The sequence below is a fragment of the Myotis davidii genome, unplaced genomic scaffold, assembly GCF_000327345.1.
Source record: "Myotis davidii unplaced genomic scaffold, ASM32734v1 scaffold573, whole genome shotgun sequence".
Lineage (NCBI taxonomy): Eukaryota > Metazoa > Chordata > Mammalia > Chiroptera > Vespertilionidae > Myotis > Myotis davidii.
The window spans coordinates 2,518,287-2,535,989 of record NW_006285997.1 but is presented as its reverse complement, the minus strand read 5'-3'; the positions used below and the strand labels follow the sequence as shown (position 1 = coordinate 2,535,989).

General features: G+C 48.7%; 1 protein-coding gene across 1 annotated transcript in view; it reads right to left on the bottom strand.

Moving 5' to 3' along the window:
• ELMO1 (engulfment and cell motility 1) overlaps positions 1–17,703 on the bottom strand; it is a 396,326-nt gene that overhangs the window by 19,279 nt on the left and 359,344 nt on the right. The window contains exon 17 of the mRNA XM_015559688.1: positions 715–878. Within this exon, the coding sequence (XP_015415174.1) occupies positions 715–878 (164 nt within the window). The remainder of the gene's footprint in view (positions 1–714; positions 879–17,703) is intronic.

Genomic DNA, 17,703 nt, shown 5'->3' with positions numbered 1-17,703 from the left:
CAAGTGACAAGGGCACCAAAACGGCCGAGCTCTTAGAAAGGGACAGGGAAGACACACGGGCCAGTGCTAAGAAAAGACGAAGCAAACCAGACAGCCTTTGCGTCCAAGGTTCAGCACATCTTACAGATGCAGGCACAAGAAATTAAGGGACTGCTGCTGGTGGGCTGTGACGCCAAGTCCTATAGCGAGGGGCCCTGCCTCTGCCCCCGGCCTGCAGCTGACAGCCACAAGGGCAATATGAAGTGATGCTGAGCAGAGCCAGCAGGCAGGGAGGAGGTGGATCTCGCCTCCCGAGTGCTCCGTCCCTCCCACGCACGCTGCTTGAGTGATTTTGCTTTAATTATCATGGGCCTCACTCTGGCTGGGCCAGTGCAGCTTGCCCCTCAAAGGCACCTCCAAAGAATGTCGCTTCATGGGCAACAAAGTTTGTTCCCAGTGGTAGGAAGGGCCCCCTACGTGTCAGCTACATCCTTAGAGGGCCCATCAGTCCCTGGGCCACGTCCTGGTTTAGATCCTTCGACCAGCACCTGCCCATCTCCTGCTCAGCCCGCCCTGCCCAGCCTGCCCAGGGGCTGCTCGGACGCCTCAGAACGTCTCTCGTTGGCCTCCCGCAGAGAGCTCCCAGCACAGACCGGCTGAGAGAGAGACTTTCACCCCAGAAATGGCCCGTCAGAGCCCTGGGGGAGGTGGAGGTGGAGGTGGTGGGTAACTTACAAGATCGGGCGAGACTGGAAGTCCTCCTGGTTCATCCTCTCAGACTGGCGGATTTTCAGGATCTCGGTGTAGCTCAGGTTCTGCAGTTTGCTCTTGAACTGGTCCAGGGAGCTAGGCTTGGTAGTAAGAGCTCTCATTACCTGCTCCTTCACCACCTGCATTACCTGTCGGTTAAAGGAAGACCATGATGTTCTGGGGTTGACCTTGTCCATTCAGAAAAGTCTCCAGCTAACAGCTCCCTGGCTCCGTGAACCCCTTTGCGTGCTCTCCGCCCAGACCTTGAGCGTGCTTTTCCCAAGAGTAAACTACCATTGTACACGTCTCCTATTTTCTTCTGTATCGTTGGAACCACGGGGAGGAGCTGGGTTGGGGGTGGGGGCAGAGAGGCTTGGTGTGGGAGGAGCACTTCACTGGATCCAGATATGATGCGACTGCTACCAAACCAACACTATGGACAACACACATTCAAGAATGAAAGAAGTCCAAGCAACAGCGAGATGTCCGCATGAACATTCTTTTTCCCCAGGAGAAAACCGCTGAGACACGATGAACTGGAAGTTCAGTTGGCATCAATTCAAATGAATATGAACCGATATCCACCAACCCACCCCTCCCAGATGCTATCCCCATGTAGTTAAGGCCTAAGTGTTCATACAAATGATGCTTTGGGATCATACAAATGCCTCTTTGAGGTCTATTATATTACAATAGACATATCCCCCTAGAAGCCTCAAGAAAAAGAGAGTTATCTGGTAATTTGTGCCCCAGGACAGAGCCGGCCCATAAAGAGGCAGTACCCGCTGCCTCTGTCAATGTGGGCTCACCTCCATGAGGGTGCAGGCAGCAGGCGAGGCCAGCAGACACAGAGGCAGGGGTCTGCAATGATTGGCTGCTGCTTTTTTTTTTAACCCTCCACTAAGGCTGAGAACAACTGTTACTGTTGATAAGGGAACTGCTATGCGCTGTATATGATGGTAGGTGCTTTAAATACGTTCCCTCTTTAAATCCACCAAGGTCTAGGAGGTAGTTATTATCATTATTCCATTTACATATAAAGAAACAGAGGCTTCGAAAGAAACATGAAGTGACCAGTTCAAAATCAGACAGCTGGTTGGGAGGTGGTGAGCTGGGCTTAGACCCAGGCTTGTCAATACTCTACTATCCTGCTGCCCAGGGGTGGCTTCGGAGCTTCATGTAAGAGAACATCCCAAGTGCAGGTCCGCTACATGCTAGATCCCGTGCCAGGCACTGTGTGCTTACTGCCTCAGTGAGAGGAGGCGTTATTATCACTATTTCAAAGGGAAAGAAACCGCTACTGAGAAAGATTGAGGCCTTGTCCAAGGTCGCAGATACCCAGCTGAATCCTAAGACACCAATAATCCAATATGGCGGACACAGCACATATGTCATCACGTGAACAGTCCCGGGGCAGTGCTCACCCTTGGTCACTATAAATGCGACCCCAGCCCACTCCTGATGATCACTGCTCACTCACTGTTCATGTATGGTAATGACCCGTCACTGCCCACGGACAGTCCCACCAAGATGCCATGTGCATGGAATCTTATTGTCACGGAGGTGACCATCTCACAGCATGGAGACGCTGTGGCAAACCGGAACCTCCCCATCACTGCTAGGCGATGACAACATCTTCCCCTCAGCACACAGCGGGCAACTGAAACGCGCTCCCAACATTGGCGGCTCCTCGCACCTGCTGAGCTCTGCCCGGCGGCACCTCCCCTCTGCAATGGTGCAGGCGGCGAAGCTGGCTGCTCAGCTTTCTTTCTCTAAGTGTACACTCTCTAGTCACCCAAGGACCGTCCAGCGGTCTGAAGGGGTGTAAGGGGCACTGGGAGGCAGACCAGGAAAGTGAATCCTTGGCAGCAACACTAAAAACCATTACCCACCAGGCCAAAGTATGCCTACAGGCCCAGGAGTCCCCTAACCCAGGATGCCAGGTATCTGCACTCTTTTCTCATCTGCATACCTGTGGCCAACATGCCCCTCCTCCTCCCCGCTCCCAGGAATCCCTTGTCAACTGAAAAGGGCTCTACTGCGGGTAAGATGAGTCATAGGCATCTAAAAGGATAAAAAAACCAAAACAACTTTCCAGTGCTATCAGCCCTCATTTTGCCTTATAGTCTTTGGGAATCCAAGGCCATAGTACGAATACCCTCTACAAGGTAACATAGGCATTTCCATAGGGACTTTCTGGGCAGTGATATATCTTATCCCCAAAATGAACATCATGGCAGAAACCCCAGGAAACTACAGAAGACACCTTGAGAGATGACAGACCTGTCTCACTCACTCGCGGCTGCTTTCCCAGTAGGTACCACCGCTCTCAGAGGAGCTCCGTGCCACGCCTGCCCTGTGCCGTGGCTGCTGGGACAGCCGTGCAGGAAGGGCATCAAGGCAGTTTGCCTCCAGACCTGCCTCCCGAGTCTCCAGGCCATGGCTGTCTCACCGCCCGAGTGTAACACAGCTGGCCAACAGCTTACATTCATTGAACGGTATTGATAGAAACTCTTCTAAGCATTATTTCTGAAGCCAACACTGTAGACATTACTGAGTCCTTATTGTGCGTCTATACTGGGAATTCAAAGATGAATAGCATATGGCCCCTGCCTTCTGTGAACGTGTGGTCTAACAAATGAGCTAGACACGGGCAAAGCTCATTACAGCAGGAGTGAGGGCGTGATGGGCAAAACGGACTGATGGGGGAGCTCGGCAGGTGGGGAGGCTTCTGGGGAAAAAGACATCATCTGGCTTTACAGGAAGAACGAGTGTCCAATGGTGTGGAAACAGATGAACAACCTGGGCACATCTATACATGAGCCACGTCGAACCCAGGCTGCAGCTGAACTGGAACCATTTACATAATCATTGTGTCATGTCCCCAGCACAACTGCATAGGAACACTTCCAGATGACCTTCCACCAATCGGTTTCTTTCTTTTCACTCAAGCACACTGCTAAGTTTGGGACCTTCACAAATGCTGAAATGGTGACCATCGTATACCATGCGCTTTACATGGTGGTCTAATCTACTCCAGGCTGATCTCCGACCCTCTGCTGTTTCCTGTGGTGGGCAACTCGGGCGCTGCCCCTTTTCCCACTCAGAGAAACTCAAGAGTTGGGCCAAGGACATGATTATCATCTCCCAATGTCATGTGACCTCCTGGTGGGAGGTACAACATATCACGGAAGTAAAGATCAGTGGTTAGAACACCAGAAACAAAAAGTGATTTTTAAATAGAATCAGGTTAAAGCTGGGAGATTTTAAAGGCATCTCCACTTCTCACATTTTCCAGATGGGGAAATGAAAGCTCAAATCACCAGGTGACCTCCTACTTACTGTGTTTCCTTAAGGGACTGTCACAGAAATGACCATCACCAGACCACCTCCCACTAGCCACCATGGTCCCCCCACTGACCAATCAGCATCCTTCCCCAGGCTTTTCTGACTGGGCTGGAGGCGGAGCTGAAGCAAGCTCTTTCCCCTCAAACTGAGAACTAGGTGTTCCTTAATCGGCGGGACAGCGGAAGACAATGATCGCTGTCAAGAGAGTCAGCCAGAGGAAAGGTAGACGTGTGTGTAGGGGTGTTCGTAACGGTGAAGCCATATTCACCTACAACGTCAGGCCAACCCTGGCATTGGGTGGTTTGAACAGGATTCTTATCACTTGCAACAAGAAGTGCCTACAAATACAATGAAGGCCAGGAGGTCACAAGCTTGTGGGGCTGTGGTTGCCCAGATCCAGGAGAAGAATGAGAAGAAAGCTGGGTAGAAAGAGCACTGCTACTCCAGTAAGAAATGACTTTAGAAAATCATCATTCTATTCTCATGGTTGTCCCTTTGCATGGAACGGATGATAATCCCCCAGGCAGCTCCTACATTTATAGCTGGTGCTTAAAATCCGCTGTAAGAACTTCCTTCCCCTAGCTTTACACTTTGATCCCTGCTATATGCAAGGATCCGTAAGTGGGACAATCCTTTAAGCTCCCCACAATCGCTTATACTTCAGTTGGAAGAAAATAGAGACCATTTCCTCTGAGCAAGTTGATAGAATAAGGGGAAGACACCGTGAGTGCCCCTGGCCCCAGGGGAAGGGATGCCAATGGTGAGAATGCAGCACAGAACGGAGGTTTGCTAGAACCAAGACTGGCTGCATCTACTTTATTCACAGTGCTGCCTGGCTATGGCCCAAGAACCTCTGTGGTCACACGGTGTGCCAAGGGAAATGACCCCAGCAAGAGATGCCATTGATTTTTTAAGAAGACCAAACAGTTATCTAGGTCACATATTCTTCTGTTCCTTTGCAAAGCATCTTCTACACGAGCTACAGTTAATGGCATGAGACCACTGTTGATGCTCCACATGCGTGATGTAAATCAAGACTCTCACACCCACCGTCCTGAACTCTGTCCTCTTTGGAAAATACCAGACCTTTTATCATTGTTTGCAAAGCCCATGGGCGGACGATGTTGAAGAGGCATCAGCAAATCAATGAACTTGAAAGGTCTTACTTACAGTGTGTGCTTCACACAGACATCAAAGAAGCCGTGCTCTTAAGCTCTGCACTCACTGTTGGAACCAACTGATCATTTCACCGTTGTCTGCACGGTGCCGCGGTGTTTTTCTGGGGTTCTCCGAGCACGTGTTCTCTGAGCTAACATCACATGTTACCAGAGGAGCCAGAGTCCCACAGGGCCTTGTACTTTAAATGGAGAAAACCTCTGGTCTCCTTAGAAGACAAGGTTAAAGGTGGAAGTGCGGGGATCCCTGAATAGAACAAGCATGCTGGTGCAGTCGCCTCGGTCTCCGCGGGGGACTGGTCAGGATACTCAGGTGCATTATATAGAATGGTGTAGAGTGCATGCGGCAGCCCTCCGCATCCGTGTTTCCACAGCCCGTCCAGGGGATTCGGATGCGCACTCAAGTGGGAGAACCCCTGGTCTCAGCCAGCATCCAGCAGCACCTCTGAGCCCTCAGTGACTGCGCATCTACAGCGACTCTTGTCATATCACTAGAGAGGAGTCAGGGTCGTTATTGGCGTACCTGTCAGCCTACCTCGGTTGTAAACCCGCAGAGGGCAAGAACTGTTTCTTATTGTATTTGTGGACCATAGTGCTTAACACAGAATTTTCCAGACTGCAATAATGATTGATACGTTCGATGCCAAAGATGCCTTGGCTCCCACTTAGCATCTCTTAGAATCAATAAATACGTCATTAACAGAATCATAGGACCGGTTTACAAAGCCTCCGTGTGGTGTCTGAGGGTTCCCTCCCTGGCAGAGGGTAATCTGAAGCTGAGCGGAGGGTCTGGAGAAGACACCGCAGCAGCCGCTACTGAGCATGTCCATTAACGGGGGTTTCAATGTACCCCATCCATGGTGCCCATGAAACAGATTTGTCTTCCTAATGAAGAAAAAAGGCTGTGCTGGGGAAGACAGGTACCAGCACAGCCCAGCTTAGAGATGACTCCTGCGGGAGAGATTTCACTGCTGGGCTCCAGGACTGGACCATTTTTCTTCCCAGGAATGTTCCTTACACAAGCCAAAATGACTGACAGCTCCTGGGATCCTGCCTGGAGAGTGGGTCTGGGAAGAGAGAGCCCGAGTGCTCGTTTGTAGGCAGGATCACTTCCCGGAGGCCGGGGAGTACTTTGGGGGGCTACTCTCTAAGGTCAGGGGTGGGGAGATGGGCCTTGGCCAGCAAAAGTAGGAGAAGTTCAGGTAAAAACTGGTGACTCACCTGCCAGGGACAGTTATTGTTCCAGATGCAGCTGTCAGCATCCCCCACCCACTTCCCACCTAGAGGACTTTAAAATTAGGACAACTTGCCCGGTCCATTTGGCTCAGTGGTTGACTGTCGACCTATAGCCCAGGAGAACACAGTTCGATTCCCAGTCAGAGCACATGCCCAGGTTGTGGGCTTGATCCCCAGTAGGGGGCATGCAGGAGGCAGCCAGTCAATGATTCTCTCTCATCAGTGATGTTTCTATCTCTCTCTCCCTCTCCCTTCTCTCTGAAATCAATAAAAGCCTATTTTTAAAAATTAGGACAACTTCTGGAAACTAAAGAGGGTTTTACTTTGTAGTCTTGCCACAGTTGGGGAGTCAACTGCCAAGGCCAGTCCCTGTAAAGGAGAGATTTTGCCGAGTGGTGTCCAGTGCGTTAAGTGAAAAGGCATGAAAAATGAAAGGTCTCTGTGGGCCTGAGGAGCAGCATCTAGGTCTTCTGTATTCATTGTGGGGCGGGTGGCACGGAGCAGAGGTGGGCAGGCTCCTTTAAGGGCCATCAGTGTCTGCTGCAATGGCTCAGTTCTGCCGTGGTGGCGGGAAAGTGGCCACAGACACGGCAATGAATGGGCGTGGCTGTGTTCCAATTAAACTTGATTTAAACAAGCAGGTGGGGGGCTGGACTCGGCCTGCTGGGGTGCTGTGCCAACCCCTGCTGTGGAGGAAACAGGCCTGGCTTTAGGGTTGGGCAACACTCACGTCCAAGTCCCTCCATCACTCAGCTGGGCACTTTGTCCAGCTTCTCTGAACCCGTTTCCTTCGCTCCACAGCGAAGGTGACCATCTTCAGTCAGGACGAGGAGATGCAGAGCATTTACTCCGAGGCCTCATACCCATTACCAGGAGGTTCCCTGTGACCAACGTCCGAAGGACAGCTGTCTAAGGACAAAAGTCCTTCTTGCAGAATGAAAACCACCTCATGACACAGAGGTGCTCATAGGGGCAGGGCAGATCACGATTATATTTAAGCTGCACTGAGCAGAACTGATTCCAACAGAGGAAAGAGTTATTTTTTATGAAGCAGCAGTCTCAGCTGAATGGCTGCAGAGCCTTGCAGGTACTTCCCTGCTCCCTCCTGCTATACCTCCTGCTGGGCTGTGACCAGTGCCTGCCCTAGGGGAGGGCCCGGCTGACTCTCCAGGGCCCTGAGGGGTCAGGTTGAATGTAAATGAACAGAAACTGTTGGGAAATCACAGAGGCTCAGCTCAACAGGGTGCAACCTCCAGCCCCCTCTCCGTTTCAGCATGTGTCCTCAAGGCCCAGATGCATTTGAAACATTTTGTTTATTAACAAAAGCAAAAGAGCTCCTCTGTGTTTCACAAAGGACAGGTTCTGGAGGTGGAGTGCAGTTATAAGGAGAACTCTAGCCACTTAACTGCTCCTGCCTGTGTTTCTCTGGCGGGTCATTCAGAGCCTTGTGAGCCCCGAGCTCCCAGGGGCATCTGTGTGAGGGGGTGATGATGAGCTCACTCAGAACCAAAGGCCAGTGCTGCCTGTGACATGGGCAGGGAGGCTACTGTAACTGTTCCTCTCTAAGATGGCATTTCTGAACCCGGAAAACCTAGGCTTGTGCATCACAGAAAAGCCAAGATTACCCAAGAGCTGACAGGAGAACAGCTCACTGCAGGCTTAGCATCTGGAATGCCAACTGCTGATCTCACGGCCTGTTCTCTGGGCACCAAATCGCCGATGATCGTAAATCAACTCGCAGTTATATCAGGTCTTTGGAAAAGTATGTATCAATAATCAAAATCATGGAACCATGTGGGCTTGGGGACCTGCGTGGTCATCAAAGTTGGGGATTTTGCTCTGAGGGTCTCAGTTTTCAGGGGCGGTGTGATGTGGACTCTTTTGGAATATCTGTTTCTCCCACCTACTTCCTGTCATTGTCACTGACCCCTCTCTGGACCCCCGCTCCACCACTTGTCCTCGTCACCCAACAGTTTCTAACTTCAACTCCACACCCTCGAGCTCCTCCTCAGAGAGGCTGGGTTATCTTCAAAATGCAAATCTCATCACATCATTCATTTGCTTGGCCCCCAAACACGTATCCATATGTTCACTGCAACATTATTCATGGTAGCCAAGACAGGGAAACAACCCAAGTGTCCTCTGATGACTGGATAAAGAAAATGTGGCACACACACATAATGGGATATACTCAGCCATGAGAAAGGCCGGATACTGCCATTTGTGACAACATGGACAGGTCTTTGAGAGCATCGTGCTAAGTGAAACAAGTCAGACGGAAAAGAACCATATGATTTCACTCCTATGTGGGATAGAAAGCAGAAAGCAACAAAGGAATGAACCAAACAAACTTACAGACACAGACAACAGTGTGTTGATTACAAGAGGGTAAGGGGTGGGGGAGGATGAAGAGGGTAAAGGGCGTCAAATACATGGTGACAGAGGGAGACTAGAGTCTGGGTGGTGAGTACACACACAATGCAATATACAGGTGATGTATCCTAGAACTGTACACTTGAAACCTATATAACCTTATTAACCAATGTCAACCAAATACACTTAAATTAAAAGCCCCCACGGCAGTCTAGCACTGCCCACAGGGAAGACCAGCCTCTCTAGTGTGACCACATGGGCCCTGGAGGTGGCTTTCCACTTCCCCCTCTAGCACTGCCTTCTACTCGGCCCCGCCCCTTGTGCTCCATGATCTAACCACACTAAGATCATCAATGATCTGAACTCCGCCCTGTTTCTTTGTGCTCTTCCTTCCACCTGTGACTGACAACCTTCTTCTAATACCTGCTCATTCTTCAAGTTAAGACATCCTTCCCTGACCTGCTGCCCACCCCAAAGTTGGTGTTATTACCACCTACCATCACATCACAGGATTGCACCACAACATCATGCATGGTGTCCTCTTGTTTACGATGAGATACAGAGCATGCACTATCAAATCATGCCCTAGTTATTGAGAAAACATCCATTTGTGAGTCGTGGACTAATCACATGATTGAAAAAACAGCCTCAGAAATCGGTTATTCTCAACCTCTGCCTATAATAAAATTGAAAATGTGCCTTTGCTTGGCTTCCCCCCTAGAGACTGTGATCCCTGTGGTCTGGAATGGGTTCTGGACGCTGACTATGGGAACATTAACCTGAAGCTGGGGCTGAGGGCTCCTGATCTACACAAGGAGGCGCGAGAAGGTAGGAAGGAGTAGTATCTGCTCCGCTCCAGGAATAGAGAAAAGGGACATGTTCCCTTCCCCCCAAAATCCAGTGCAACTTGGGGCCAAGGAGCTGAGACCTCAGCTTGTCACCACCCTCAGACCCCTGGACAGTGGTGGCCTGGACAGGATGCCTGCTCTCACCTGGGACAGTCAGAAAGAAGGCCAGGAGACGGTGTCCACTCGAAGCATGCTTGGTCAGGTCCCTGAGAAGCCACTGCCCTGGGGGCCAGACCACTTTCCCTAAGCTGCTTCCCACCAAGGCAGCCACTATGGTGAGGACGTCTGCCTACCTGGACGTCCTCGGGTAGGGACCTGCTTTAGCAAAGACAGCACTGTCTTCCCATTGAGGCCCAGTGCCTTGGGCCACAATCAGCATTGCTGTTCCCAGACACAGGCCTGCAGCTGACATGCCAGTGCTGAGTGGACGAGCCTGGGTGTGGCAGCATCCAGAGGTGACTTCAAACCGACCCTGAGAGCAGAGCAGACAGCCCTGGAGCAGCCAGGAAGGAAGGAGCTGCTCAGCACCACCACTGCCTGGATTCTAGAGGCTAATAAAATAGGAATCGGATGGCAGGGGTGGGGGGGAGGGGGAGTGGTGCTCAGGCGGCTTTGAGCATCTTGACAATCTGATCATAATCCACATTGAGAGCTTCGAGGGCTTAGCCATTAGTCCCCCAAATAGCTCATTATACAACGCTCGACCCAGTGGTTTGCTAGCATTTCAAAGACTAGGCCCGAACTGCGGAAGATCAATGGGTATGGAGACAACTTCCCTCTCACTGTCTTCAGCATCTGCAGGGAGGTCAGGCCCGGAGAGGAATGGGAAAGGTGAGGTTTGGGCTCGCTGTCTTCTCTCTGCAGCCTGCTATAGCTGCCTGCTCCTTACCAGGCATTTTAATTTAAGGTTCAAGGCATCTTTATGGCCAATAAAAACCCCAAAAACCTGTCTACCAGCAATTCATTTTAAAATCAATTAGGGCTGGGATGGCTGAAGATCAATGGGTATGGAGACAACATCCCTCTCACTGTCTTCGGCATCTGCAGGGAGGTCAGGCCCGGAGAGGAGATGGGAAAGGTGAGGTTTGGGCTTGCTGCCTTCTTTGCAGCCCGTCCTTGAGGGGAGAGGCCAAGAGCTGTCCGACCAAGCTTCCTTTCCCCACCGAACAGGGAGCCTAACTAACACAGCCATCAGTCTAGGCTCACTGATGAGTTCATAGAAGGCCCTGGGCGACCAAAGGAAGTGCCTCTCTCAGTGTCTGAAGAAGCTGGCCTCCAGCAAGCGAAGTCTGGGCAAACCACACTAGTGGTTGGCATTTAATCCACAGCTTGGAATAACCAACAGGTCAAGCAAGTCAATCAAAATATGTGAGCGTGTGTAGTGAGAGAGGCAGAGACAAAGGGGGCTGGTTTTCTTGCAAAGAAGTTGAAAAAATCTTCCAATAGGGCTCAAGAGGATTGGGGGGGGGGAAATGGCCACAAATCTATATTATAAAAAGCCAGTGGCCTGAACGCCGTAACAACCAAACAACCGGTCACCATGAAGTACATGGAACACCTCTCGGTCCCTCCCTTGTGCCCACAGGCTCTGCTTCACTCGTTCATGGGTAAGACTTGAAAAAAAGGAGTGAATGGTAACTGTCTGCTCACATTTGATCTCTTCCAGTGTGTCTCAACCTCTATGGATGGTGGGATTTTACCCAATTCATCTCTCTATGTGTCCAGCATCTAATACCAGTTTCATACGTATTTGTAAAAGGCGAAAGATTTATGCGATCTGAAGAGAAACCAGAGTGTATCATACGTAGTTGTAGAGTGAACAATTGAACAAAAAAAATGGACAGAAAAGTATCAGTGGGCACAGGTAAATCAGCCTCAAATTACTCTAAAATTAGTCACTACTAAGAAATAAATGAAATGTCTACTGTTTCACATGGAAGGGGAAACCCTAAACCCACACATTTAGGTCTCCCAGCATGCTTTGCATAAGCTATTAAATAGTGACAAATGAAATGAGACAACCTGTCCCAGTGGAAGAGAGACTGGATAAACTTCTCGTAAGCAGACTGCTCAGGCAAGACCAGGGGGAATTTGGGTGGGAGAGGCAAGACGTGGCTCCCAGAAATTAGCTCTACCGCCAGACAAGACAACTCAGGAGAAATTAGAATCATTGCTGTAGCAGGTCAATGCAGAAGGACAGGGCCACCAAAATGAACTCGTTGGAGTTCAGCAGACAGACTGGGCAGGGGGATGGCCACACAATAGGACTTAAAATTTAGCAGTGTCCACTGCTCTGCACTCTGATATATACAGGGAAGGACTGTTCTTGCTGCTCTCCTCCAAATATTCTCTGTTGAGTAGTCATCCAACCAGCATTGTGGTACTTTAAATGGAGAACCCTGTGTTGAGAAATTTAAGTCATCGTGGTATGCATTTTAATTTCTAAATCAACTCACAATCAACAGACTATCTTAAGGGTAACTGTGTTTTGATTTTTTAAATTTGATCTAAGAAGTTGCCGATGCCTGGTTTTGCCTTCAAAGTGTTAGATGCACATATTCAATCCTGCATGAGCTCAGCTAACGTTGATTAGGCATCTTATGGGCGCTAATCACTGGGTAAATGCTGGCTACGCAAACAGCCAGACCCAGAGCTCACCCTCAGGAAGCTCAAGGTCAGGGAGGGGGAGGAGGCTGTACACAGACAAAAACAGTAGATCTTAATAAGTGCTTTTATGGGCATGGCTGCCAATGTAACTTGAGGACAGGGAAAACAAAGTGATTATTAAGCACAGCACGGATTTTTATGCGTATAGATGTAGTTCTAGTCCTACCCCATTGCTTCAACGACTGCACTCCTCACAGTGTACTGAAATTACGTAATCACTACCGTCTCCCAGTAGGCGCTTGAGCCCTTTGAAAGAAGAGACTATACCTTATTTATCTTTTTATCACTGGTGGATTTTATAGTGTCGCGTACCTGGAAAATGTCCCCCTCAGTCCAGTAAACCGAAGGTCAACGAGATTTTATTTCCAAGTTACATGTTAAAATATGGTTTCTGGGGAAGCTTATAATGGCAGGGGTCGAATGCCTGTGATAATTTTCAGCAGAGGGAGAGAGGGCTTGTAGAGGGAGCAATGATGGATGAACTCTGGTTAGCGCATTGCTCTGCTGGATCCCTCCCCGGTGGTTGTAAACTGGGACACCTCATAAATCCCAGGGTTCTCTTTGCCATGGTCGGTTATTACTGTCCCAGGGCAGCAGCACACTTTCCCAGCTAAAGTAACTGCGAGCCATTTATTATCTTTAAAGGAGAACCTGTCAACCACTGTAGACACAAAGCCCAGACAATTAAAGGCTCTGATTCTGCAAAATCCCGACAGTTACTTCGTGGTTTGGAGCTGATGTGCCCAAGGTCTGAAATGGTTCCTGTGTTTTTCCACTCCATACCTCTTCCTCTCTGCTCATTCACTGCACCCCTCACAGCTGGATAAGGCAGCTGTTCCCACAGTTTTCCGAGATCTGGGTCTGTGTGCTTTCATCTGAATGTGGTCCCTTCCCCTCATGTTGGGTCCTTGGGAAGAACAGCATAGATGGCAATTATACAGCATATATACCTCCATTCCTCTGTTCCTTGCCAGTGGCAGGCATCACTAATCCATCACGGCACATTTTTTTTTTTCTGATGAACCAGGGACTCTGCCTCCATGCAGCCACAACCAATCAGTTGAGTTTGGGACTCACAAGAGCACCCATCCTCCATCTCTGAAGGAACCCATGTTGGTGAGCAATAGAAAATCTTACCTAATACATATTTGACCTTTCAATAATTTTGGATTAGATTTTCTTAAAAATCCTAGTGCCCCCTCATGAAGTGTCTTTGAGGACTAGCCCAAGTCCTTGCAGTGTGTGAACTTGTGTGCAAGTTTTGGTGTGCCACAAAAGGACAGCACCCCAATTAGAGCCAGCGCATTTTCTCTACAACTTCAAGATCAAGGTGCCTCTTCCTCACTGCCCCACCCGAAGAACAGAAAGAGCAAAAAGGATGCCAAACCAACATGGTGCAACAGGTGAACGAAATGAGAAGGAAAAACAAGAGATGGGAAGTACACAAGGCAAGATAAATATTACACGTAAAACCCTTTCCAGTGTGACATTCACTTGGGAAAGAAAAAGGAAAGCTTTAAATGCTTGCTCTCTTTGGCATAATATCTTCAAAAGGAATGTCTCAGGCGACCATACTGTTACACGTGCATTCTGCCTGACGGTGACTGGGCTCCACACGCACGTTCATCAATGGTGAGAACCAAAGCACAGGGAGACGATGCAGTGTATGAAGAGGTCAGTAACATGCCTTCCACCTGACCCTGGGTGGACAGCAAGAAACCAGACCCAAGAGCATTCTCTAGTGCAGACCCCGGCTCTGCCTGAGTTAGGGTACCCGAAGTTTTAGTGGTGTTTCTAAAGGAGTCCCCTTTCTCAGGAGCCCACCTTCCGAGCTCCTATCAGCCAACTTTCAGCTATTTGTCTTTGGCTAACTGGGTTTCTAAGATGGATCTGCGGACTGCTCACTCCCCGCACATCATAAATCAGTGCCAAACTAAACAGGCTCCAGCCCCAGCTGAGAATACAGCAGCTTGGCTCATCCCCCGACACCTAATGAACCGCATGAGGGATGACTGTTGGGTCAACACCACGCAGAGAATGCGAGTCAGCTGAAGGAGCAGCGCCTTGGGCGGCGCACCTAGGAAGGCGGCGTGACAAATCTGCACGTTCGGATTGTTTCAGACACAAAGTAATTTTCCAACGCAGTGAAGCTTGCTGGCATTTATTTAAAGTGTTCACTTGTAAGAGGGATAAAGTTTGGGTTGTTTAGTGGGTACATCCAACAACTTCTACGATATTGGCTAGATGTAGCTAAGCTGCAAAAATTCTTATCCACTAAAGGAAACCATATGCGTAGGTATGTTAGTAGGTTTGTTAAAAAGAACATGAAAGGCCCTGGATTACAGGAAAAGGTGCCTGCCCTGTCTATGTTTTATTAAAACATGCTTTACAAAAAAAAAAATGACATGCCAACAGAAAATTGTCCTGTGCAAGTAGCACATTTAATTATCTGTAAGATTAATGTTAGCAGGGATTGGATAAATCACAGGGGAAAGACAGGAGAAAGTTGCTGAGCCACATCCAAAGGGCTTTTTTGAAATTATATGAATATTAATAATAGAACTGGTAAGAGACAAACCCTAAGGTGGTTCCAACGTATATACGTACCCATAACAGACCAGGGGAAAAAGATAAATGAAGTTGAGAGAAAACTGGAACACTGGGTAGTAACTAAATGGGTCATATTCTTTCGCACTTTATTATTTTGCTATATTTCCTAAGGTTCTTTAGCAATATAGAGCAGAAACACATGAGCTTTAGAAACACGGAGATCTATGCTAACTTACTAATCATCTCTGAGCTTTAATTTCCTCCTCTGTACAATGGGGCTAATACTTCAAAACATAGTTAGGAGTATTCAGTCAGAAAATGCAAATGAAAGTCCCTAAAATAATTCCTGACATGTAGTAGGTACTCAATAAATTTTAGTTTCCCTCTGTTTTTCTACACATTTAAGGCTGTATCACTTCTACCTTCTGTTGTAGCTTACTCTGTAGATCTCTGTTAAGCTGTGAAAGCTTCTCAAATTCAAGATTTGCCTGCATTTCTTCCTCTACAGCACCGTGCAATCTGCTCAGTAAGAGGGCAACAAATGCTCTCTGAACACATGTCTGAAGGACTCAACCCATCAGACAAGGGATAGCACAGCATGTAAAATATGACCTGCTGGTTCCCACAGCTCTATTAACACAGTGATCACACGGTGGGTAATTTATAAATGCACATCTGCCTCATTCGTTAGAGTGGCTTCCTCAAGGGAGACCCTGGTCATAGCAGGTACTCAATAAATATTAAATGACAGAATACTTTACTGCACCTTTGTATCTGTTTGGGGGACTCTGTTGATGTTAAAGACTAAAACTTACTGCATCAGAGAAGAGAAAATTCAATAAGGCTCAGCAGGGGAAAGAAATGTGTGAAAACATTTATTTCAGGGGAATTCTTATAGAGCTTTTGGTGACAAAAGAGCCCAAAGATGGAGGTGAAAACTGCGGAATGTTTCTATTCTTGGGAAAGCAGAAAGAGTTGAGTCCTGGATACAGAGACCAACCTGAGCAGAGGATACTGCGGAAGATGAAGTGTGGTTGTCCTCACCATGGGCCCCCCTCCCCCCTTATGATGACAAAGAATTGGGGCAAATAAGACCACATACGTGCCAATAAATAGTAACAGCGTCTAAACAACAGGTGTGCTGTTAGTTCTGCCTTGGAGGAAACTCTGTGAGGGAGGGGGGAAGTGAGACAGACAAAGAATGGTATCATGAGAAAAATAATTTTAGTGAATAGAAATATTAAAAGGAGCCTGCGGCCGGGCTGGTGTGGCTAGGTTAGTTGGGTGCCATTGCCAGTTTGAGGCAGCCAATCTGTGTTTCGCTCTCACATCAATGTTTCTCTCTCTTTCTCTCTCTTCCTTCCTCTCTCTCTAAAAATCAATTTAAAATCTTTTTTTTTAAAAGGAGCCTGTGTGCTTCTGGGTACTGCCATTGCTGGCTGGCCTCCTGCTGACTTGTGTGGACAGTAAGTCATGTGGTTGCGAGTTGACTCCTCCAGTCGGACGGCAGTAGTAGAGCAGCCTCAATTGTTTCTCAGCATCTGACCTGGCAGATTAGAGATCTGGATGGGGTTTTAAAGCCCCCTGTCCTTTTTAAAGCAGGGATTATTAACTCGGTGCTTTTCAAATTACCGGCAATTGTGTCACGGTTTGTGAACATGTACATGTGTGTTTTTTCCACGCCCAGGGAAGCCGTGGCTTTCACTGGGTTCTACAAGTTGGTCTTGGGGAAGCCATAGCGACCACTGACTGAAAGGGACAGCATGAGAGAAAGAACGATGCCACCAGAGCAGAGTCTGCATTTCCAGCTTTGAGCTACATGCTGAGGCATCTACGGAACATTTTCTCCTAGATGTGTCCCATCAGCCCTCTCGCACACCATTCCCACAACTCAGCTCAGCTTCCTTTAAAACCTGTCCGGCCGGCGTGGCTCAGTGGTTGAGCGTTGACCTATGAACCAGGAGGTCACAGTTTGATTCCCAGTCAGGGCACATACCCAGGTTGGGGACTCAATCCCCAGTGTGGGGCCTGCAGGAGGCAGCCAATCAATGATTCTCTCTCATCACTGATGTTTCTAGCTCTCTCTTCCTCTCTGAAATCAATAAAATATATTTTAAAAAATGTTCAAGGCCTTTTGCATTTGAATTTGCTTTTGTGGAATAGGGATGATAAAACCCATAGAGAAATAAAAGTAAAACAGCAACGCCTATGGATTGTAAGGTGCTATACAAACCAGAAACGTCTGCCTAAAATGCCTGGTAATAAAAGGCTCAGGTGAAACACACTTATTCTTGGTCACTGTTCAGCCCTGCTCAAGACTCCAGTCCTACTGCATTAGCATTTGAAAGAAAACTACTCAACAACATTACTCGGCATGTTTAATTTTGTCCTTAGGAAACAGGAGGGGGCATGATTTTAGAGTTGAGGATGCTCGTTGGGAGAGGGAAAGCAGAGGTAAGGGAGGCTGCCACCACACTCGGCCCCTGGTGTGTCCCAGATGTGCGCCCTCGGGAGCAGAGAGGAGCCGCTCAGTCCTGCCAACCCCCTCGGCGTGGCACAGCATTCATGAGGAAGGACACAAAGCCAACCTGCAGAGCCAGAAGGCCAATGCTGTTTTCCAATCTTCCCATCTCGAGGCAAAACCCAAAATAGCCTGGCTCCTGTTGGAAACCCAGGAAATCAAAGCAATAGATGCTCACAGCTGAGTCATGGCAAGTGACAGATGATGCGGCAGATCCAACAGCGGGAGGTGAGGCCCGGAGGGAGGAGAGGACCGA